At 40.9% G+C, this 22,142-nt stretch overlaps 1 protein-coding gene and 1 long non-coding RNA gene across 8 annotated transcripts in view; one reads left to right on the forward strand and one right to left on the reverse strand.

Moving 5' to 3' along the window:
• Positions 1-22,142, forward strand: part of TANC1 (tetratricopeptide repeat, ankyrin repeat and coiled-coil containing 1) — a 66,550-nt gene that overhangs the window by 34,682 nt on the left and 9,726 nt on the right. For 5 of the 7 annotated variants that reach the window (XR_007204873.1, XM_048309945.1, XM_048309942.1 and 2 more), the window contains exons 4-21: positions 216-317; positions 3,135-3,256; positions 4,204-4,393; positions 6,620-6,877; positions 7,450-7,569; positions 8,583-8,864; positions 9,737-9,891; positions 11,132-11,363; positions 12,372-12,538; positions 14,300-14,907; positions 16,255-16,363; positions 16,579-16,701; positions 17,534-17,770; positions 18,382-18,567; positions 19,086-19,164; positions 20,462-20,595; positions 21,341-21,464; positions 21,585-21,760. Coding sequence is in view for 6 of the 7 variants with exons in the window: in XM_048309945.1 (XP_048165902.1) it covers positions 216-317; positions 3,135-3,256; positions 4,204-4,393; positions 6,620-6,877; positions 7,450-7,569; positions 8,583-8,864; positions 9,737-9,891; positions 11,132-11,363; positions 12,372-12,538; positions 14,300-14,907; positions 16,255-16,363; positions 16,579-16,701; positions 17,534-17,770; positions 18,382-18,567; positions 19,086-19,164; positions 20,462-20,595; positions 21,341-21,464; positions 21,585-21,760 (3,404 nt within the window). In the remaining variant the exon portion in view is untranslated. The remainder of the gene's footprint in view (positions 1-215; positions 318-3,134; positions 3,257-4,203; positions 4,394-6,619; positions 6,878-7,449; positions 7,570-8,582; positions 8,865-9,736; positions 9,892-11,131; positions 11,364-12,371; positions 12,539-14,299; positions 14,908-16,254; positions 16,364-16,578; positions 16,702-17,533; positions 17,771-18,381; positions 18,568-19,085; positions 19,165-20,461; positions 20,596-21,340; positions 21,465-21,584; positions 21,761-22,142) is intronic. The other 2 variants (XM_048309940.1, XM_048309944.1) reach the window with 2 other exon arrangements.
• On the reverse strand, positions 14,280-18,384 carry LOC125328815. Its single transcript, XR_007204876.1, has 2 exons — positions 18,161-18,384; positions 14,280-17,798 (listed from the first exon to the last, which is right to left on the reverse strand). It is a non-coding gene; the product is annotated as an uncharacterized LOC125328815 (long non-coding RNA).

The raw sequence follows: 22,142 nt of genomic DNA on the forward strand, positions 1-22,142 counted from the left end.
GGGTTTGTTTTCTAGCAGACTTTGTGTTCTGAAAAGCCCAGAGCCTGTGTTTCTCACAAGAGTGGAAGTGCAGCAGCTCGCTGATCTTTGTGATACCAGCTGTGTGTGTGAGAAATAATTTCTCTGGTTTTTTTACATCATAGAGGATACAGGACATAGGAAGCTTGTGGTCCATCTGGAAAGGGTTAGATACGCTCAGCTTATTCCCATTGCAGGTCCGGTCAGGAAGCCCAAGTATGTGGAAAGCCCCAGAGTGCCAGGTGAGGCAGCCCTGCCGCTGCGGAAGGGGTCGGAGCCAGGAGAGGCCGGCGCGAACGGTGAGTGTCTGCTCGGCTGTCCTGCCACGTCAGCGTCGCTGCCGCTTCACACAGTGTGCGCTAATGAGCTATAGGATGAGAAATTCCATTCTGTGTTGGGAGCAGTGTTTTGCAAGGAGGAGGTGCTTGCCGTTACACCTACCTTATCTTTAGAGCTGTCTGAGTTCTTGGGGCTGGTCATGCACTGCAGGCAAAGTGATGTCCTGGTGTTGGTGACTGCCACAGAGCAAAGGCCTTCTGGCATTTTTCTGAACTTGTTTTTAATTATAATTTGACTCAAGTGTGTAGCATTGCATTCCTTGCAGTGCTTCATTTTAGAAGTTTTGTAAAAATTTGCTGACAGAGGCGGTAACAGTTAACTCCTGTGTTGGCAAAGCTGGGAGAAGCCACCTCCCTAGAGTTAACTGGCATTCTTGGAAAGTTTCATGTTGGTTTAATCTGACTAGTGTGTGACAGAGCATGGCTTTTACAGTGAATGTCATGACATGTATGTCAGTATGTGTCACGTATTTTTAGATTAATGTTTCAGTTTAACTAACCACATTAAGGTCAGTGGCTATAACTGATGATGTTCCGGGTGAAAATTCTTTTGTTTTCCTTTTGTTTCAGTTTTAAAGGAAACTACGGTTTAAAAAGCCAGTGTTTTCTTTCTAAAATACAGGCACTTTGTAGCAAAAATATAACTATTTCAAATTTCACCATCCATTTGATATGGTATAGTTACCCTGGTCCCTCTTGTGCCTTCGTCTTCACAGCCATCTTGTGGTGCTGGCATTAAAGTTGTAGGTCCAGCTGGGAAAGCATGTAGTCTTTGTCCCCCTAGTCTGAAGGTGACCATGTTGTGATTTTCCTCCTCTCACGGAGCTGTGCTCTCAGATGGTGAGGCTGCTGGAGATCAGCACCAGGTTCTGGTGTTTAAGGATCAAACAGTGGATGCTGGGTTGAACACCTTAGGCTCTTAGCTTTGATCTCTGTTACTGACTGAATTTGGTACTCTGCCTAACATTTACTCAGACTTGTCAAATATTATAATTTAATAATAATAATAATAACAGTAATAAGGTTTGTAATTTTGAGAGAAGAATGAAGATGTTGATTTCACAAACTGTAGTTTCCACGATTGTGACTTAAAGATTAATTGTAATCTTTAAAATGGCTATTTTTAAGAGGAAATATATTTTCCAGGCAAATATTTGAAGGCCTGTTGATTTGTAAAAATTCTGAGATAAAAAAACTTTTGCTATCTACTTTCATAGACTTCTTTCTTTTGGGATTAAGTGAGAATCTGTCTTGAAGAGTAAAAAACCTCAAGCTGTCCGCAAAATTAAGAAATACATGCATTCAAGTAGGCATTGAGCTGGAGCGAAATAAAGACAGAGGATTGACTAGTAAACTGCTCATGTTTGCAAACATTGGGGTTTATGTCACTCATAAAATTAGGCCATTGTTGAAGTGGTGCTATGGTCAGGCTGTTCAGTTACAGTTGTTACAGTTGTTATTTTCTGTATTTCTTTTCCAGTCTGCAGCTTGGGGAAAGATGTGCTGTTTGCAGGTACCACTGGGTGTCAGCTGTGTCTTACATGGTTAGAGACCCATATGCTCCTCACAGAGAGTAAAGATTGTCCTGACACTGTCTGGCTCAGTGACACTGTGAAGGGAAGGCCAAGGGACAATTCAGCTGGGATTTTTTGTGGGTTCTCCCCTCACCCCAGCTCCTCTCGGTGGTGGTGCGGAAGGTGCTGCAGCTGAGGGTCTTGTTTCTCCTCTCCTAAAATTCATCTGTAAGTCTGGGCACCTACTTCCCTTGCCCGCTGAGGCGCTCTATAGCAGTTGGGAATCGTTTGTTGCACAACATCTCCAAAAGTTGAAGTGCTAGAGCTGTTTGGGTGTCCTTGCTGACTCCCAGCAGTGTGGGTTGGCACCAGCAGCCCTGGTGTGCTGGCTGGGAAGTGGCCGTGCAGCTGCTCCTCAGTGTCCCCCTTGGCAGTTCTGGGGTAACAGCTCCTGCTGGGAGCTGGTTCTCCAAGTGGTACAATGATGCTCCTTATTTAATTAGCTGTTTATACCTGAGGATGGGACAGGCTATGTATTTTCTTTTATAATAATGGACAAAAGAAATAAATGCCCTGTAAATGTTCCTGTCAGAGCAGATGGTCACAGGTTGGTGGATGATGCCAGACATCTGGCATCAAAGAAGGAAAATGGCTGGAAATGCTTGTTTGTGAGATTCCATTAGCAAGAGTATGTGCCAGGGCAGAGCTGTGCTTGGCTGCTTTTTTTTGCAAGTTGCTTCATTTTGAATTGTTTGTTGTTCTGTCTGTTGGATGCCAGAAAACATTTCAAAGCACTGTACTGATAAAATTAAATATCTTTGCACCAGAAGAGCTGGGACGTTCAGAACTGGTGTCACATCTTTTGCATAGCAAGCAAAACAAAAATGTATGGTACTAGTTCTAGTGTTAACTGTGAGATTACAAAACATCTGTGTTATTAACTTCTCTCCAGGTTTTTTATATGACAGAAGTAGAATTTCAGCTTGCCGCTAAGCTTTTAGAGCATTGAGCTTAATACTGCTATTAGAAGAATTGTTGTGTTATGTCACTCATCAGTCCAATGATGAACTGATTGCACTTAAACATTTCTGGTTTGACTGGCAGGTGGGTTTTTCCTCCCCTAGATTTGTGCAGTTATGCAGAGGATCCATGACCCACCAGCAATTAAAAGTCAGACGGACAATTTGGTTGTACTTTACTACCTCTTTTAACAGTTTCCAAATATAAGACTCTAACCTTCAACTTTTTTCCTTCCAATCCAAAGCAAAGCCTGACAAAGATTCAAGCTGTTCTCCTGCAGCACAAGAATTGATGACAAGACTGGGGTTTTTACTGGGAGAAGGGATCTCGACTTCTGCTCACATGGAAGAGAAAAGCGAAGTTATGGTAGGATAATGGAATATAATATACTTAATGTTCATCCTGTTTCAGAGAAGACTAGTTATTTCCTCTATTTGGTAGTTGCAGTCACCTGATACCTCGATACTAAATACCATCTCTTTTAATAGAGATATAGCTATAGAACTGGACTTTTAATTTTAACAAGTGTTTGTTTTCAAGAATGCAAGATAAATTTGCAGTTTCAAAAAACACAAACTGGATAGACTTACCATTTCTGGAGGTTAACTCTAATCTGCTGTGACTGTGAATAGCTTCTAGAATTCTCTCTGCTTTTAGTATTTAGGAGGAAATTTTTGCCTTCTGTTTTCAGTGATTTCCAAGAATGGAGAAGGCCAGTGTTTTGTTAAAATGGGAGCATGCCTGGGGAGAGGGGTGTGTTTGTTTCTTCCTGAGAAGTTCTGTCAGACAGTCCTTCTCTGTAATTTCGGACTGGAGAGAAGCAAGCAGCTACTATCCACATGAAACTCACCTGCTAACTAAAACTTCACAGTAACTACCAACCTCTGCTCCTTCCCCTTACTCTCTCCACTTTTAGTCCCAGCCCTCCTAAACCTTAGTGCATCAGTTTGGGTCTTCACATTGATAGTGAAAAATTAATAAGACTGCAGTTCCAGATTTTTTCAACTCAAAGAGTAAATACAAGAGGTGGAGGGGAGGAGTATCCAGTAAAGTTTTAAATAGAAAAGAAATCTGCCTGACTGCAGCTCTTTCACTGAACTGTGAAATTCCCTTTTTTCTTCAGCAGTTACTTTTTAAGAGTAATGTGAAAGATTAAGATTCCCAGTCTAGACAAGGCTTTACTTCTTGACATTTTTACTTGAAAAATGGGTTCTTCACTTTGCTCTTATTCTACCTCACCTCAAGGTCTCTAGTTTTCAGCCCAAGTGTCCAGCCTGGTGTGCAGTAAGTGTTTCTTGTTCTTCCCACGGCAGTGTGCAGTTGCCAGCCAAGGAGTGAGTCCCTGTTCCACCCTCACCAGCAGCACGACATCGCCCAGCACTGACAGTCCCTGCTCAACCCTCAACAGCTGCGCTGGCAAAGCAGCAGCCAACAAGGGCAGTCCCTGCGGCACCATCAGCACCCCCAGCTCCACCCTGGAGAGCAAGGACAGTGGGATTATAGGTGAGCATTTTCATTAGCAGTACAGGTAGGAGAAATTACTTTCCTCTTAATTGTACAAGTCTGAACAGCTGCTTTATGTCACTGTGTTCTGTTTACACTGTCTGTGGATCCCATTTTGAAAGATCGAAATCCTGTTCTTGGCTACAACAGCTGCTGTTGTTAGGCGTGCATTTCACTTCTTTTGTTTTCCTGGTGCAGTTCTAATTTCTCCACTTTTTCCTTTGAAATAATTAATTTCCTCTGGTTTTCTCCATTCCTTGTTTTCTCATGCCTTTTTTCTTTTCCATTCTAGAGGTCTTAACAGTGCTTTTCATAATGGTGAAGCACAGCAGAGCTTGAAGTTGGTTTAATTTCCAGCTTAGGAAACGATAATTGATGTGATTTCTTATGAGAATAGCCTAAATGAAACTGTTTCAAAACACTGCAGATTTTTGAGTAACTGGCATGAAAATGAAGCTAATATGGAACATTGTGGAAGAGATGAAATTGTGTGATCCTCTGTTAAAAGATGGCTGAGTTGAAGGTATATGTGCATCTTGTGTGGGGAGTCACTGACCATTGGAGGCAGCCACCCTCTCAGCCCAACTGTTACAAGCTCCTTGTACCAACCAGCTCAGTATAAATAATTTTTACTGATCAGTTACCCTAAGAGACATTGTTTGTCATGGGTCAAAAGACTCCTGTATAAAACTTCAGTGTTTCAGTTGAAGAAAATGATTCTGTGTACTCCTTCCATGTCAGATTGGTATGTGGTCAGCTTCGTGTAGGATCTAGTTTTGAGATAGCATGAACACCTTGATGCAAAGGAAAGGATATCGCAGAATTGTTATTTTTGGGAAAAGAGCACAAATGTAGATACTGATATGAACATACTAGCCATGGTTGACAAGCTTGAAATAGTCCAAGAGTATGTCCATGTTCTCAATAAGGTCAGAATGGCCTCATGTTTGTTTAAAATAGTGTACTGGCATGACAACATCATTATTGTATAATCTTGTAAGTACCAGTATTTTAAAGAAGGTATTTTAGAACAGTGATAAAAGTTGCTTATTGACCTACTGAAAAGGAAGGATGAGTGTATGAGTGCAAGAGCAGGGGGAACTCCCTTGTGTTCCTTCAGTCAAGTACGTGCAGTTCATGGCTGCGGGACTGCATGAAAATCATCTGCTGCTCTTCTGCAGAGCTCCTGTTCATGTCTCAAATCCCAGGAAAATTTGAACACCCTCTGTCTCTTGGCTACCCAGGGCAGCATACCTTATATCTCTAAAGGCATGAAACCAAGAAGGGAAGGAAGAAGCACCTTTCTGCTAAGTGACCTGTGCTTTTGGTTTTTATATGCAAGTATGTTTGTGCATTCAAATCTCTTATTAGCACATGCACATTTTAAATTACACTTAGCAAGTATATGTTTTCTAATGTCTTTGGCAGGGTTCATCCACCCATGAAAATATCTTGCGCTTTCATGCTAGTTATGTGGGCCTCCTTTGTATTTCTACTCCCACTATTTTTTCCAGACCAGCAGACTGATGGGAAATCAGTCTTTTCTCCATTTTCCTCTTTTTTACTTACAGTTCAGGTTTCCTTTAGTTTTCCAGTCTTTTACTGCTGTAACTGAATTCTTCTTTGCTTCTATTGAGTTTGACATAATAGTAGTAAAGGCAGGTTTTAATCCTCAGCAAGGAGCTAAGTAGGAGAAAAGATTGGGCTGCTGGCCAAAATTAATGCTTTGCTGGATCCTTGCTGCTGTGTCAGTATGGAAATCTTGAGCACCCAAGTTTCCTTTTGCTGCGTTTCCCTCCAAGAGGAATCAGAGTTCTAAAGATTGAATGCTTCAGGAGGAACCAGATTTTTTTGATGCAACAATAAAAATGAAATAAATTTGTCATATTGACGTACAATCTAAGTGTGTGCAGAGATTAATGGAGTGCCCGAAAAGTTGGGTTTTTTTCTTCTACTGCCTCTAAATTGTATGTCCATATTATTAGTATTTCTTAGAATACAAGCTGTTGAATTGAAGCATCCAATCTTATATTTCTTATGAGTGTGAGCCTCAGCTGGAAGAATTCAGAGTTGTACGAGTACCCCACCATCCTGCAAGGCTGAAGCTGCAGACCTATGAACAACACTGAAATTTTGTCATTTATGTTTCACAATGCCATTTGAGAATGAAAATTCTAATGTGTAATATTCTTCTGACTTTACTTGGGTTTTTTTCCTCTTTTTCAGCCACTATAACAAGTTCGTCAGAAAATGATGATCGTAGTGGATCCAGTTTAGAATGGAGTAAGGATGGGAGTCTCAGAGCTGGAAAACATCAAGGCATCAGTCGTGACCGAAGAACAGATAATTGTTCACCAGTTGCAGAAGAGGAAGCCATTGGATCTTCTGAGAATTTGCCAAAGGAAGTACCAACAGGAGAGGGTCCCCTTCCTTATGCTCAGAGTTCTGGCTCTTTAATAATGCCTCGTCCAAACTCTGTTGCAGGTAAAGTCCTGAGGTCAAAACCAAGGATTTTCTTAATGATAGGACATTTCTTTTGAATCTTTGTCGTTAGTATAAAAGTATCTCTATAGGATAAAAACAAGCCTATGTTCTGAACTGAACAGATGAACATTACCTAAGTTGTTTAACACCTTCATCCAGAGGGCTGTAACTGTGCTTTCTGGTAGGTATTGACTAGGTCAGGACTTTTGAAACACTTCAAAAGTCTACCAGTTATTCCAGGACTCTGCCTGGTGACATGTATTGTATTAGCAGGTATTACCTGAACCTGTTCTAACGCTTCTGACGTCGCTGATGTGGTTGTTCCCACAGTAAAAAAGGAAACTCTCTCAATGGGAGAACTGAGTGCCATTTAAATGGGGAAAAACCCAATTAAATCTTAGTGAACTTGAGTGAAATGCATTTTGTAAATGTTACAACATGAATGACTTTGTTGCTATTGTCTAGAAAAACTTCTCTGTAAGTAACATGTGGATGAAGAACTGTAGTAAATAATAACACTCTTTGTAACTTGTGTTGAGAGAAAAATAAGCTTCAGTTCTTTAATACTCTAGCAACAAGTTCAACCAAATTGGAAGATTTGAGTTATTTGGATGGACAAAGAAATACTCCTTTACGAACTTCAATTCGCTTGCCTTGGCACAACACCGCTGGTGGAAAAGTGCAGCAGGAAGGTAAAGGCAGAGATATTTACACCTGCATCTGTCTGGCACAGTCATACAGTCCTTCAGTAGTTTGGAATGTGAATGCTCTGTGATCAGGTCAGCCCTGTCCCACAGTGTTACTGTAGAATGCTCCTGACAAGTCACTGCATATCTGCGAATAAGATGCTTACTTACTCTTTCCTGCATTATGCTATGGTTTCAAGACTGAATTTGTGTGCATCTGTTACAAGCAATAACAATAAAACCAGAAAAATTTAAGTAAACTCCTAGTAAAACTGGTCTTGAGGATCGTATGTAGATACTGTGCTGCCCTCTTCCATTTATGGCTTTTCACGGTCATAGGTTAATGCTGAAACAGCAGTTGTGTAACAATACATTTGACTAAGGAATCTTTAGAGCATTTTATTGGTGAATATTATTATCCCTGTAAATTTTAATGTATTTTATGGAATCAAACCGGAATTTTTCCCCAAGTCATCAGGTGTTTCCCAGATGTATAGATCAAAGTAATCAAAGGTGTAACTTCTGATCCTGTGACTTGAAAAGTATAGAAAAACAAGGCAGTAGGTTTTTTGGTATTACTTTAAGGGGTTTTTTTAAACAGAAAAATTATGTTATTCTCTGTACCTTTTTCTGTTTCTCTGTAAATGTCTTTACAGATTTGAAGACCTAACACTGAGATGCTCAGCACATAGTTCACTCTAAAAAATGCTTCCCCATTTGTAGAATTATTAATGCATTTTTAAGAAAACTTTTTGGATTCTACAACTTACTATCCAGTTCAATTGTAAAAAAATAATCAGATTATACCTGTAGCTTCTTTCCTCTACAATTTAATTCATGCAAAAATTATGGAGATTACCTGAACTGAGGCAATCAGATGTTATTGTTTTCGTGATGAAATGTCTGATTATGACTGATAGTAACAAGGCTTCTAAATGATGTTACCTTCTGAAACCATGCTGCTTGATTGCATGTCAAGTTTCTTCTAATAAACTTTCCTCCCTGACATGTCTTTTCAGCTCGTTTCATCCCTTATAAGCCTCAGGACATTTTGCTGAAGCCGCTGTTGTTTGAGGTGCCAAGCATAACCACAGACTCGGTGTTTGTTGGAAGAGAATGGCTGTTCCACGCCATTGAAGAAAAACTGCAGAATCCTGACCCAGCAGAGAACAAGGGAGCTGTCATTACTGGAAATGTGGGATTTGGGAAGACTGCAATCATTTCACGGCTGGTGGCACTCAGCTGCCATGGAAGTCGCATGAGACAAATAGCTTCCAACAGCCCTAGTTCATCTCCTAAAAGTATGTTCCTTTTCTGAGTAATGGTCTGGGTTACTGCTGACATCAGGAGTCACATGTTTGCTTTTCTGGCTTAAGGTAGTCAGGCCTCATCAAGTCTTTGGCAAACATTTTTTTCTTCCAATGAGCAAAGGAAGGAGTTAAAATTTTGTGTTCTGACAAATACCTTCAACGTGATACAATGTGGGTTCAGCCCATCAGAGAGGTGGTATCACAGAGGCAGTGTGCAGGATCTCTTCCTCTTGTCAGGCAGTGTGTACCCCAGACTCTGAGGATGTGACTGCAGCATCTTTGTCTCTCATGAGTTTGGAAAGGGAGCAGTGAGTGTTTCTTTCCTGCTGTGTATCCGCTTTGTATGCTTTCCATAGAATTTTTGTAGAGGTGAGAATAAAGCTATGGAGAAACCCCTTGTGTCTTCTACTGGGATCCAAAGCATCCTGTCACCAGACCAGTCCAGTGCCTACATTAACTGGACGGATGATGAGACTGTTATTACTGCTCCTTTCCCTACTGACACTTCAAATATCATTATTACTAATAATAACAATGATAAATTTCCCAAGAGTTCAGTCATATATTAACTACTAGTTTAATTGAGGCATTGTATGTGTAATTTTCTGAAGGAAACTCTGCACATCAGCATGGTTGTGCTTTCAGTAATTCTATAGTTTTGATCTGAAAGTCAGTTGAGTTGTTTTAAAATTGTAAAGTTGCAAATGTGTGCCTGTATTTATCAGACTAGTTGCAGGCTTCCTTTAATGGTATTGCTCAGTTTCAATTTTTACTCCAGCAGTAAGATAAGCTGTGGTGTTTTCCTAAAAAGCAATCTGCTTTCAGCAAATTTGGTCTCTTTTGTATTTGTTGTCTTTTAAAAGCAGGTGGTGACTCCTGTCAGGAGATTCCCTTAAGCCAGTTATCCCCATGTGCCCCTCCGTCAGGTGACACCAATACAATGAAGACTCTGACTTGTCCTGGTACTCCCGAACACAAACCCCAAACAGGGGATTCTGTGAGATGCCTCGCTTCAAAGGTGAGTTTTCACTTCCTAGTAGATGTTCAGTGTGTTAGAACGCTCTAACATGGGGGTCAGTTTGCTTTGCAGAGCGCCCCGGGAGGCAGTGGGCAGTGCTGGAAGAGGGGCAGCACCTGGGCACCTCTGCATGATGGCTCTGTTTGGCTGGTGAAACCAGCTACCTGCCTCTTGTACCCATCAGGTGATCACCTGAATCCTGCTTGGTCCTAGGAAGAGTTACCTGAACAATTTCTCATCAGTTTTGTGTGGGTGTGGGAGGTTGGGATCCTTTCCTTACCAAAGGGGCTATATGTTCTCTACAGGGAGCTGCTCAGTGCTCCCAAAAGCAAAATTTGGGGGGGGTGGGGAGGTAAAATGTTTGGGTTTTGTATAATCCATCTATATGCTATGATACAGGTTGAGTCTGAATGTAGTTTTATTTTCCATAGTCTGAGAGTCTGAAGTCTTTTTGTATTAGATTACTATGTTAGGTGTTTTATTTTTTGCCTAAATAGTAAAATCAATGATCATCTGAACTGCATCTTTTATATGAATAATTGTAGGGAAAACATGAGATCTTTATGCAGTATTTAAAGTGATACATATTTGTTTGAAGCAGTGTTATGAAAACCACTGAAGTACAGGCTTCTTATTCACTGTGAACACCATGTTTTCCTTGTGGTTTGTTTTGGTTTTTTTTTTTTCCCCCAAAGAAATATGGGTTATGTCCTGGTTTATTTTTAAGTAATACACAGCTTTGGAATAAAGCCAGTTGTTGTATTTCTCCATTTGCTTATGTAAGCATGTCTTTCTTTAATAGCTGTCTGTCATTTACTTTTGCCTGATGATGATCAAATTAGTCCTTAGGTCGTTACAGTGTGGGACATAGTGTTGTTAAATTACAGCTGCTAGGTTACCCAGTCAAACCCTCAGGTTACTTTTCTTGTGCTCCTTAGTTAATCAGCTGCTTGGCCACTGTATCAAATGTCCCAAACTCAAATTGTTACATTTTCCTGTCAGAATCTGACACTTCCATTTCTTCTCCTCTCTGCGTGTCCTGCAAGGTCAAAAACATAATTCATTGCCTTCCTCCCTGTGTTTGACACGGGCCATCACAGATTGTTACAGCGTGGGATCTAACACTGAAAAGTATTTTGTAGTTGAGAGGGAAATTTAATAGCACTCTATCATAACTGCACTAACTAGTAATCAACCAAAATACTGAAAGGGTAGTGCTTTTTATTTTTCAATTCTGCAGGTCGTTGCTTATCACTACTGCCAGGCTGACAACACGTACACATGTCTTGTCCCTGAATTTGTACACAGTGTGGCAGCTTTGCTTTGCCGCTCGCATCAGTTAACAGCATACAGAGATCTCCTCATCAAAGAGCCTCACCTGCAGAGCATGCTGAGCCTGAGGTCTTGTGTCCAGGATCCAGCAGCAGCTTTTAAAAGGGGAGTGTTGGAACCACTTTCAAACCTCAGGAGAGGTACGTTAAAAAGGAAGTGATTTGGAAATGGAATCTAAACTGCATAAAGAGTGGAGAAAAGTATTAAAAATAAATAAAGCAGAACATTCCTGGAGAAAGGGATTCCTTAATTGTGCTAGTTGTTTGTAACAATAATAGATAGATTTTGAACAGTTGATTCATGTTTTAATTAAAATTCTGTGAAACTTATTAAAGGTCATGGAAACCTTACTTTTTTGCCAGAAAACTGAAAGATAGCTGTTAGCTTGAAGTTAAGGCTGGCACATTCACATTAAAGGATTTTGTTTTAAGATGCATTTAAGTTTTGTCATATACTTTCTCTTTTAATTTTCTGGGCCTGACATCTGCAAAGTGGATGTGGGTTTTGCTTGCTTTTAAAATGGATGTGGCAGTTTTCCAAGAATCACAGAATCTCCTGAGCTGAAAAAGACCCACCAGGATAATCCGTCCAGCTCCTGGCCCTGCCAAGGATACCCCAACAATCCCACCCTCTGCCTGGCAGCGCTGCCCAAACGCTCCTGGAGCTCTGGCAGCCTCGGGGCCGTGCCCATTCCCTGGGGAGCCTGGGCAGTGCCCAGCAGCCTCGGGGGGAAGAACCTTTTCTGATATCCAACATAACCCTCCCCTGATACAGGTGCAGCTATTCCCTCGATTATGGTGTGTAAAAGAAAGCATGTAGAAACATGATGTTTGTATTTAAAAAAAACCCTGGCAAACTCCTTTTGGAAACAGCTGCTTCCCAGCATATGCCAGCTTGAGCAGATACCTGATCTGTGGCAGAATGGGGGGTTGCCTACATATGAACAGAGCACATCATTCCTGTTAAAACTGTTTTTAATCTCCCAATGTTGTTTTTAATCTTCTAAATAATGCTTAAATGCCATAAGATGTATCGGTGTGCATAAAGATACATTTTTGTTTCTTGGCATTCAGAATTTGAGCATAAAGATGTGTCACTTAATAGGAGAATGTGTTTTTATCCTTTCCTTTTTTATTTTCAAATTTCAGAGCAGAAGATTCCTGAGGAAGACTACATAATTTTGGTAGATGGTTTAAATGATGCTGAATTTCATAAACCTGATTATGGTGACACCATTTCTTCATTTATCACAAGTATAATCTGTAAATTTCCTCCCTGGCTGAAGCTCATTGTGACTGTAAGAACTAATTTCCAGGTAAAAACACCTTTCAAATTTTTCTTACCCTCCTAAACCAAATGATCATTTATATTGGTGCAGCTGCATTATTATGAAAAATACTGGGTTTAGAGGAACTTAAAATAAAGTCTCTTGGATTTTTTCCTTCCTTCCGAATTCCTTCCTTCCTTCCTTCCGAATTCCTTCCGAATTCCTTCCGAATTCCTTCCGAATTCCTTCCTTCCTTCCGAATTCCTTCCTTCCGAATTCCTTCCTTCCGAATTCCTTCCTTCCGAATTCCTTCCTTCCTTCCTTCCTTCCTTCCTTCCGAATTCCTTCCTTCCTTCCGAATTCCTTCCTTCCGAATTCCTTCTGAATTCCTTCCGAATTCCTTCCTTCCTTCCGAATTCCTTCCGAATTCCTTCCTTCCTTCCGAATTCCTTCCGAACTCCTTCCTTCCGAATTCCTTCCGAACTCCTTCCTTCCGAACTCCTTCCTTCCGAACTCCTTCCTTCCGAATTCCTTCCGAACTCCTTCCTTCCGAACTCCTTCCTTCCGAATTCCTTCCTTCCGAATTCCTTCCTTCCGAATTCCTTCCGAATTCCTTCCTTCCGAATTCCTTCCTTCCTTCCTTCCTTCTGATAAAATATTGGAGGCCTTTTTCATTGTGAATCACTTAATTGCATCTATCAGTAGAGTGGTTAATACAAGAAATTAGGAATTTGAGTCTGATCCCTTGTACCTCAGGAGTGCAATGTTAAGGTGCAGGCGTGCTTCAGTACAGCCTCTGAGAGTTTATTTCTTCTCTGCCTGCTTGCCACTAGCACTCATAGTGTTTAACTGGCTTAAGAGTCTATTTCTGAACTAAATTTTTGCATTTAGGAAGGGATTTCTGTAGCAGGGACTATTCCATCTCTGGAGACTGGAGAAGTTTGTCTTTGCTTAAAACATCTCACTAGTCTGAAAGTGCAGGTTTCTGAAATCCATTTAATTACATAAAGTGGAATAGAGTTCCTTTTTGTGTTGTGAAAGTCTGGAGATGTTTGTTAAACCCTTCTAATATATGACTATGTAAGAAGTTTCTGGTTCTCAAACTTTAATTTTTGAAAATTTAATGTTAAACTTTAGAAGTTTTACTTTATGAAGTTTAAGTTAGAAGTAGTAAAAGTGTTTCTTTTAAATAAAGGTCTTTTGGATCTTTATTTACATAAACATAAAAGTGTTCTGTGTTACAGAAACATGAAAGTGTGTTCAGGTGAACCTGCTGAAGTGTCTGTGCTGTACTTGGTACTTGCCTTCAGGCACGTGGGGCTGGGGATATGTGCAAGCCACCTTTCTGGTACATTGTTACTGGAAGGTGAAATGATAAGGGGAGTCTTTTCCCTCCTGTCATTTGTGATACTTCTTAATAAAACATTCCTGCCTAATAGATCATTCCTTTTGCCTTCCCCTTTCCCTGGCCTGTCTCAGGGTCCAATTCTGGTAACTGTTTTCCATTTCCTTAACTTCAAAGTGGTCATTTCTCATCCTCTTCAATTGTTGAGTTTGGTCAGTAAAATATTTGAGACCTTCCTATGAAAAATGATAAAATGTAGAAATACTGTTCTACCTCTTACGAGGGGGCAATATTTGCAAAACCATCTCAGGGATACTGAATTCCTTTTTAATCTGGCACTCACTACAGAAGGGGAATGTAGCAGAGATGCATCATTGAGTTCTCAGTGCTGGAATACTGTAATGTCTTTGGTTTTTTGTTTTGTTGTTTTCTTTCTTTTCCCCTCCCCCCTCTCTCCCTCACAGGAAGTGGTAAGTTCACTACCATTTATCGCAATATCCCTGGACAATTTTCCAGACAACAAAGAAATTCACAATGATTTGAATGCTTATATTCAGTACAGAATTAATAACAGTCAGGAAATTATAAACAACATGTCTTTAAATGGAAAAGCTGATGCAGCTACTATTGGGAAAGTGAGTAACCACCTGATCATGAGAAGCCTGGGATCTTACCTCTATTTGAAACTCACTCTGGATCTTTTCCAAAAAGGTCATTTAGTAATCAAAAGTGCAAGCTACAAAGTTGTTCCTGTGTCTCTGTCAGAGCTGTACTTACTGCAGTGCAATATGAAGTTCATGACAAACTCTGCTTTTGAGCGAGCTCAGCCCATACTGAATGTGGCACTGGCATCCCTGCATCCTATGACAGATGACCAGATTTTCCAGGCTATTAATGCAGGACAAATAAATGGTGAACAACAATGGGAAGACTTCAGCCAGAGGATGGAAGCCCTTTCGTGTTTTCTGATCAAAAGACGTGACAAAACACGCATGTTCTGCCATCCTTCCTTCAGGGAATGGCTTGTCTGGAGAGCAGAAGGTGAAAATACTGACTTCTTATGTGAGCCAAGGTAAATAAAAACTGCAGTAATTCATGTTCAAATAACCAAAGTTAGGTTTTGTATAATTGATTGCAACAATTGGTGAGAGGAAAGAGTAATGTTAAATACAAGTACAAATAATTTTTTCCAAAATGAACACTTTTATATATTTAGGGGTAGATGTGACTCAAGATTCAAAGTTTACAATGCATAATTGACTCTATAGAAGTCAGAAGTTTGCATCTGACTCTGCTACCTTCATGGAGAAATGAGAGTGCTATATTGTTACTAATACAGCAAAATTGTTGAGAATCCCGTGCAGCAGCACCTTGTCTATGTAACGTAGAGTGCAGGAATAGAAGGAGCAGATTGTTTGGGCTTTTTTAAACATAAAAATATTAAGACATTTTGTGCTGTAATTATATCCTGCTGGCATTGTTTCAGCTTATTCCAGCTCACTTTCTGTGACTTGGAGAGCAGGAGTTGGTTGAGTTGGAGACAGTGGCTGTTCCTGTTTGTCATGTCCTCACAGTTGGCTCCCCAGTATTTTTTTTTCATGTTCTTTGGGGTTTACAGTTTTTGGTTTTTACAGAAGAATAAATAATGGTGACATTTAAAATTATTACTAACCCAAGACTTTCCAAGAGCTTTCCAAGTGGCTGTAACAGAACCAGTTCTGTAGGTGGGACTGGGGGGTTGCAGCCTCATGGACCCCTGGTCCCGCCACGCTGGGAACTCCTGGCACTTGCCCCAGCAGCAGTGGGGGCTGCCTGGGCCCAGGTAGAGCTTCTGATTTCGGAAGGTTTTGTTCAGAAATGTCTGACAATGGGGTGAGAAGTCCCTTCCCACAACTTCCCCCCTCAGGTGGAGAGTCCAGTTAGCATATGGCTAATTGCCCGGTTCCAATGTATAGTCTGATTAACAAATAGTATATGGTAACCTTGTTTTCTCAAGGTTATGCCACTCTCACTGTTTCCTAGAACATTGACCACCTATAATGTAGGTGTAGAATTACTAAATACACATTTCATCTCAAATTTTTCAAGTATTCAGATCTTATGCTTCTAAAAGGATTGGCTTTTGTCTGAGATGCCTGCAGTTCCTGGCTCTGAGAATGCAAAAAGGAGCAGTATGTAAACCAGTTCAAGGCTGACACAGGCCCCTTCTGAAGGGACAGCACAGAAATACCAGGAGTGTGTTTCATATTCAAAATTTGCCATTTTTAATTTTGCATTATTTTGTTATGGAAAGAATTCTGTTTAGATGTGATGGTATGTTTCAATAGTCTGACAAAGTTGAGCTGTTAGGAATAAAGATGTGTTAGAATATTTACTGAAATACAGTTATAAAAGTGGTTCTCTCAATCCTTTTTATTAGGAATGGACATGCTCTACTGGCTTTCATGTTTTCTCGACAGGAGGGAAAGTTAAACCGCCAACAAACCATGGAACTTGGCCATCATATACTTAAAGCTCACATTTTTAAGGTAAAGCTTGCAGCTTAGTAGGCTTTATGACCTTTATCATCTGAATGCATTGTAGATATTCTCCTCTGACTTGCTTGAATAATTTGTTTGAAGCTTATGCAAAATACTTGGTAGTGCTATCAATCCAGATTTTACTGCTTTTTAATATTGAGTTGTAGATTAAAATAGGATTTCTAATTCTATAGAGAGATTTCCTGTTATATCATTTCTGTTAGGGTCTCAGTAAAAGGACCGGAATTTCTTCCAGTCATCTCCAAGCCTTGTGGATTGGCTATAGTACTGATGGACTGTCTACAGCCCTGGCTTCTCTAAGAAACATCTACACACCCAACGTGAAGGTAAGAGCATCAGCACGGCTGTAGTCAGCTGTTTGTCTGGCACTGCTGCTGGCACTTGGCTGGTGAATGCTGAAGTCAGTGTAACCCTTCAGCAGAAAAGCATCTGGACCTGAACTCCTTTGTGTACTTTTGTAAGGTGTTGCTAAAGTTGAAATCAGTTTTCCTCGATAGTTTTGATGGAAAGAAGCGTTTTGCCTTTTTTCTGCTGCAGCTGTGCTCTGTAGCACAGGTGAGTGTGTTTGGTGCATTTTTGAGGGTGGATGTCCCACATGGCCTTGCTGGGCAGAGCTCACTGCTCTTTGCTTCTATGGGAAAGTGTCAGCTGTAAAAGGGGGAATACTGTGAGAGGAAAGGATTTAAAATACCACAACTTTGCGCTATTATTTGAATCCCCAGATGATGGGTAGCAAAATCCAAGTCAGTCAGTTGGAATTTGAGCCAACTGCTAAGGCTTTTGATTGGAAATTTGTGTGTACATGAACACACACATCCATGCTCTGGCCGTTTTTTTTTGAGATTTGCTTTTTATGCAGTCTGGTTCTCTCTTAACAGAGGTAGTTGCAGAGTAGTAGCAAGTTACACGTGATTGTGATGAGAGCAGTGAGTTTCAGGGGAGAGACAAGTCTTTTCTTGGGAGTGCAGTGGTCAGTAATACAATATTATATTTACTCAGAGAAGATTTTAAACTGGTATGTTGCTATCTGTGTGTTAACGTTGATGTCTGCCAGTAAAATCTGCATCAAAATTAGGGAGTAACAAATGAGTACCTGATCAAGGTACCAAATTCAGACAAATCTGAGGAAAACATTGTTTTGTTTAAATTAAATTTTAGGTGAGTCGGCTGCTGATTTTGGCAGGAGCAAATGTGAATTACAGGACTGAAGTACTGAATAATGCTCCAGTGCTGTGTGTTCAGTCGCACCTTGGACACGAAGAAGTGGTCACTCTTTTACTAGAGTTTGGAGCTGCTATTGATGGAACTTCAGAAAACGGCATGACAGCCCTTAGTTACGCAGCTGCTGCAGGTCACATGAATATCGTGTCACTGCTGTGCAGAAAAGGTGCAAAGGTAAGCTGGTGCACAAAGATTGCAAAGCCTGCAGCCAGAAGAGTCATACAAAGGTGTAAGAAAGCTGTTATTGATTACTTAAGTATATAATTATCAGGCATAGTCTTGAGTCCAGACTTCAGTGAAGCATTTTCCACGCACCACTGATCACAACCCTCTGGCAGAGCCGTTCAGCCAGTTTTGAGTGCACCTCACTGTGCACTTCCACAACCTGTTGTCATCAGTTTGTCAGTGACTGTTACTGAGAGAGTGCTGGAGCCCTCTAAAGTCGAGGTCAAGGGCATCCCCAGCTCTCTTGACCCACCCTCTGGTCCCCTCAGAGCTGCTGGCTGTCCCGCAGGCTAAGCATGATCTCCCCTTGGCAAGCCCATGCTGGCTGGTCTTGCTTACCTTGTCCTTCCTGTGTTTGGCAGTGCTCTCCAGGATTAGTTCTTCCATCACCTTCCCAGCTGCTCAGGTGAGGCTGTTGGGCCTGTGATTCCCCAGATGTTCCTCCTTGCCCTGGAAGTCAGGAGCGAGAGCTGCTCTCCCACAGCACTCTAGAGCGTCTCCTCTCCACAGCCTTTCACTGCACCTTTTAACCTCAGACATTCTTTTTTCCCCCGCTTCAGGCTGACTTTGCAGACAAGAAGGGCCAGTGTGCTTTGGTCCATAGTGCGCTGAGAGGACACTGCGAAATCCTTGAGTTCTTGCTCGGCTTGGTTTGGGTGAGTCCCTCCCGAGAACAGGATTCACTGAGGAAGCGCCAGGCACTACAACAAGCTCTCACAGCAGCTGCCAGCATGGGGCACTGCCAGGTGGGTTGGGAATTCAGGTACTTCCAGATCTGTTTGAAATCATCAGAACTGTACACCAGTGCTTGCAGCTGTTTTTGAAAGAGGCTGGGAAAGAATTGTTGAAACTTCTGATATTTATTGTAGTATGTATTAGCAGCTGGTTGAAATGCTCTAGCTGAGTATCCAGTAATAGTTTGCTTCAGGATTTGTTTATATGTAATTTTCTGTCCACTTTTTCCTCTCTGTTCTTGGAAGTTGTCTCATGAAAGTTCTTGTTTGCTGTCCACTGATTAAATGAAAGCAATCAACTCCTGAATATCAGCATTAAAAATGTTTTTCAGTAACATTCACTTGCCTTCAAGTCATTCTAAAATCCTACTGAACTTGTTGTGAGTGATACCGATTTTCTTTTCTATTGATTATATGCATTGAGAGAGAAGCACTCTTACTTATTTTACATCTTTTATCTCCTGCTGTATCGTATAGTGACAACTGATGCTCTTGTGGCTCAGCACATCTCTGCTCACTGTTTTTGGCAGGTGGTTCATTACATCTTGACAGTTGAAAAGGACCATGACATGGACATCAATGACACTGATGCCTTGTGGGGAGAAACAGGTATTTCCCTTCTCGTATGTTTCCTAATTAGGGTTGCTGATTTAAGGAGTTTTTAATCTTACTTTTTAAATTTAATTTTCTATAATAAAAATAATGGAAAATACCAGTTTTAATAGTAAAATGCAGTTTTATGAGTCTAGAGTTTAAATTTACTGAATCTATTAATCTCAAGTATTGGAGAACTATTTTATATTAAAGTTACTGTAAATTACTGACTTTTTAACTAGATGGAAAATTGTGGAAATACAGTGCTTATGTTTCAGTGTGGGTTTATTCTAATTAGGCAGTGGAAGAAAAGACCTGCCTTTGGACATCTGGCAGAGGCCAAATGTAGTTTTTAAGGCAGACTGTAATCCCTGCACTGGCAGTTCCCTGGTGTGCCTTGTGAGGGGCATCTCCATTCCACGGAAACAGCTGAGGGTGGGGAAGCAGCATTGGGATGATGATCAGTGGCCTCTCACATTCTAGAGAAGCAGACGTGCTTCATTCCTGCACATGTACAAAACCCTTGTTGCAAATCCAGTGAACTCCAAAAGACCTACATCTGTTTCTAAATTATTTTTGTTCTTCAATATTTTTTTGTCAGTGTTTTTAATTGAAATCCTTGCAGAATGAATTGGGAATCTTTACTCATTCAGGAAGCGAACTCCCTGAAAGGGGGATTTTTGAACAAGACTTGACTCTTTTGCTTGTAATACTGATATCCATAACATTTACTTTCCAGTTGTTCAGCTCTAAACAACACAGTGAAGTTTCATTGAGTGAGGAGGGAATGCTAAAAAAAAAAAAGAAAAATTTACTTCTTCCTGCAGTGTTTGTGATTTCTTTTACTTCCAGTAGTCATTGGAATTAAAAAAAAAAATACTGGTTGATCATGTTTGAAAATGCTAAAAAATGGGTAAAGGTTCACAATTCACAATTTGACCCACTTCTTGCTACTTCTTAGTAGAAAATGCAAGTTACTAGGCTTTAGAAACTGGAGGGGCAAGTCCTTTGCTATTCTTGCATAAGTCACACATGGACTCATTTTCTAAACATTGTTGGCATGACTGGTGAGGCTTCAACACAAAAAACAAAATTTAAATTTCAAGTTCTGTTTAAAACACAATATGAGAAAAACAGAAGAGGGGGGGGAAAATCATGATGGGGAAAGGATTTTCTTTTTTTTGTTCTTTCCAGCTTTCAGTGTCACAATTAAAAGCTGAAAGAATGGGGATTCAGTAACACTCACGTATTGTGCATGTGTCCAAAGGCCAAATAAGCCAAGAGCTGATACTGATGCAAATACTTTCTCTAGCCCTGACAGCTGCTGCAGGAAGAGGGAAGCTGGAAGTGTGCAAGTTACTCCTTGGGCATGGAGCGGCCGTGACAAGAGCCAGCAGGAGGGGCGTTCCCCCGCTACTCTGCGCAGTCCGGCAGGGCCACTGGCAGGTCTGGCACAGCTTTGGGGATCCTTTGGGATGTGGTCCCTAATTCCTCCCATCTCTAGTTTTGAAAATAATTAGTGTCAATTTTCTAATATGTGTTTGCATCAGCTTCAGAGGGATATGCTCAGAAGCTTCATTTCCAAACCCTTTGTATCCCTTGAAATAACTTAAAAAGCACATTGGCTTCACAACAGTCTCAGTTATAATATACTTGAAAAATAATGTGAGTTAAAATACTTTATTTCCTAGACAAAGATCAGAGGTGATTTCAGATCTTTTATACTGCTGCTGTGAAGAGAGAGAACCTTGGATTCAGAAGCCTTCCTCATGCTGGCCTCTCCTGTCAGGAGAAGGCCTTGAACTGCAGTCAGGGCTTGAGCTACATACAATTTCTCAGTGGTTGCCATAAATACCACCTTAGTCCTCTTTCTTAAAAGTTCATGATATTATGGCTGAAATCTAAATCTGCCGATTTCATAAAGTCATAGAGTTGGTAAGATGGGAAAAGCCCTCCAAGGCCATCAAGTACAATTGTTCCCCCGTACTGCCAAGGCCAAACTAACCCATGTCCTGAAGTGTTACACCCATGGGGCTTTTGAATCCCTTCAGGGATGTGGCAGATGGGAATTCCACCCCTACCCCTTGTGCCAGGGATGGACAGCACTTTCTGAGAAAAAATTCTCCTAATATCCAATCTAACCCCCCCTGGTGCAAGGAATGTATTTTTAAATTGATATTTTCTGTTTCAGATTGCTAAACTTCTAGTGGAGCATGGGGCTGATGTGAATTTAAGTGACAAGCAAGGCCGGACACCACTGATGGTGGCTTCTTGTGAAGGACATCTGAGCACTGTGGAATTTCTCCTTTCTGAAGGTAGAAGATAAATAACGGATTACAGCGGCACAGATGCACCAGGATTGCATCTGGGTGAGTTATGCAATTTTTCCGTTTAAATAGATAATCTTCATAACAAAGTTCATTTTCATTTTTCAGGTGCAACTATTTCATCTCTGGACAAGGAAGGACTGACAGCTCTGAGCTGGGCATGTTTGAAAGGCCACAAGGAAGTGGTTCAGTATTTAGTAGAGAAAGGTGCAACAACTGATCAGACAGACAAAAATGGACGAACACCCCTAGACTTGGCAGCTTTTTATGGAGATGCTGATATTGTAAGTGTAACAAAACAAAAAATTGAAGAAAAAGTTATAAAAATGTAGAAAAACTATTGCCTACCAAAATAGGAAATTTGGGGAAATAGCCAAGATGGTTACACTGCTCTTATCTTGACTTCAGTGCAAATGTTTGCTCAGGAAAGCGTTTTCTAGATTAAATAGAAGCCCAGAATTATGCTGCAAACCCTCAGAAGTCCCTTCTCAGGGTCCTGGTCAGTTGGTGCCCTCAAAGAGCAAAGACCTCAAGAAGAGGAAGGGCGTACACAGGTCTGCGTACACTGTGGACAGATCCAAAAGGTCAGCAAGGAACTAGACAGAACAGCAGCACATGCAGCCTCTCACACTCACAGCTGTGTTTCTGCAGCTTGCATAGACAAGG

This window comes from Corvus hawaiiensis, chromosome 7, assembly GCF_020740725.1.
Source record: "Corvus hawaiiensis isolate bCorHaw1 chromosome 7, bCorHaw1.pri.cur, whole genome shotgun sequence".
NCBI classification, from domain to species: domain Eukaryota; kingdom Metazoa; phylum Chordata; class Aves; order Passeriformes; family Corvidae; genus Corvus; species Corvus hawaiiensis.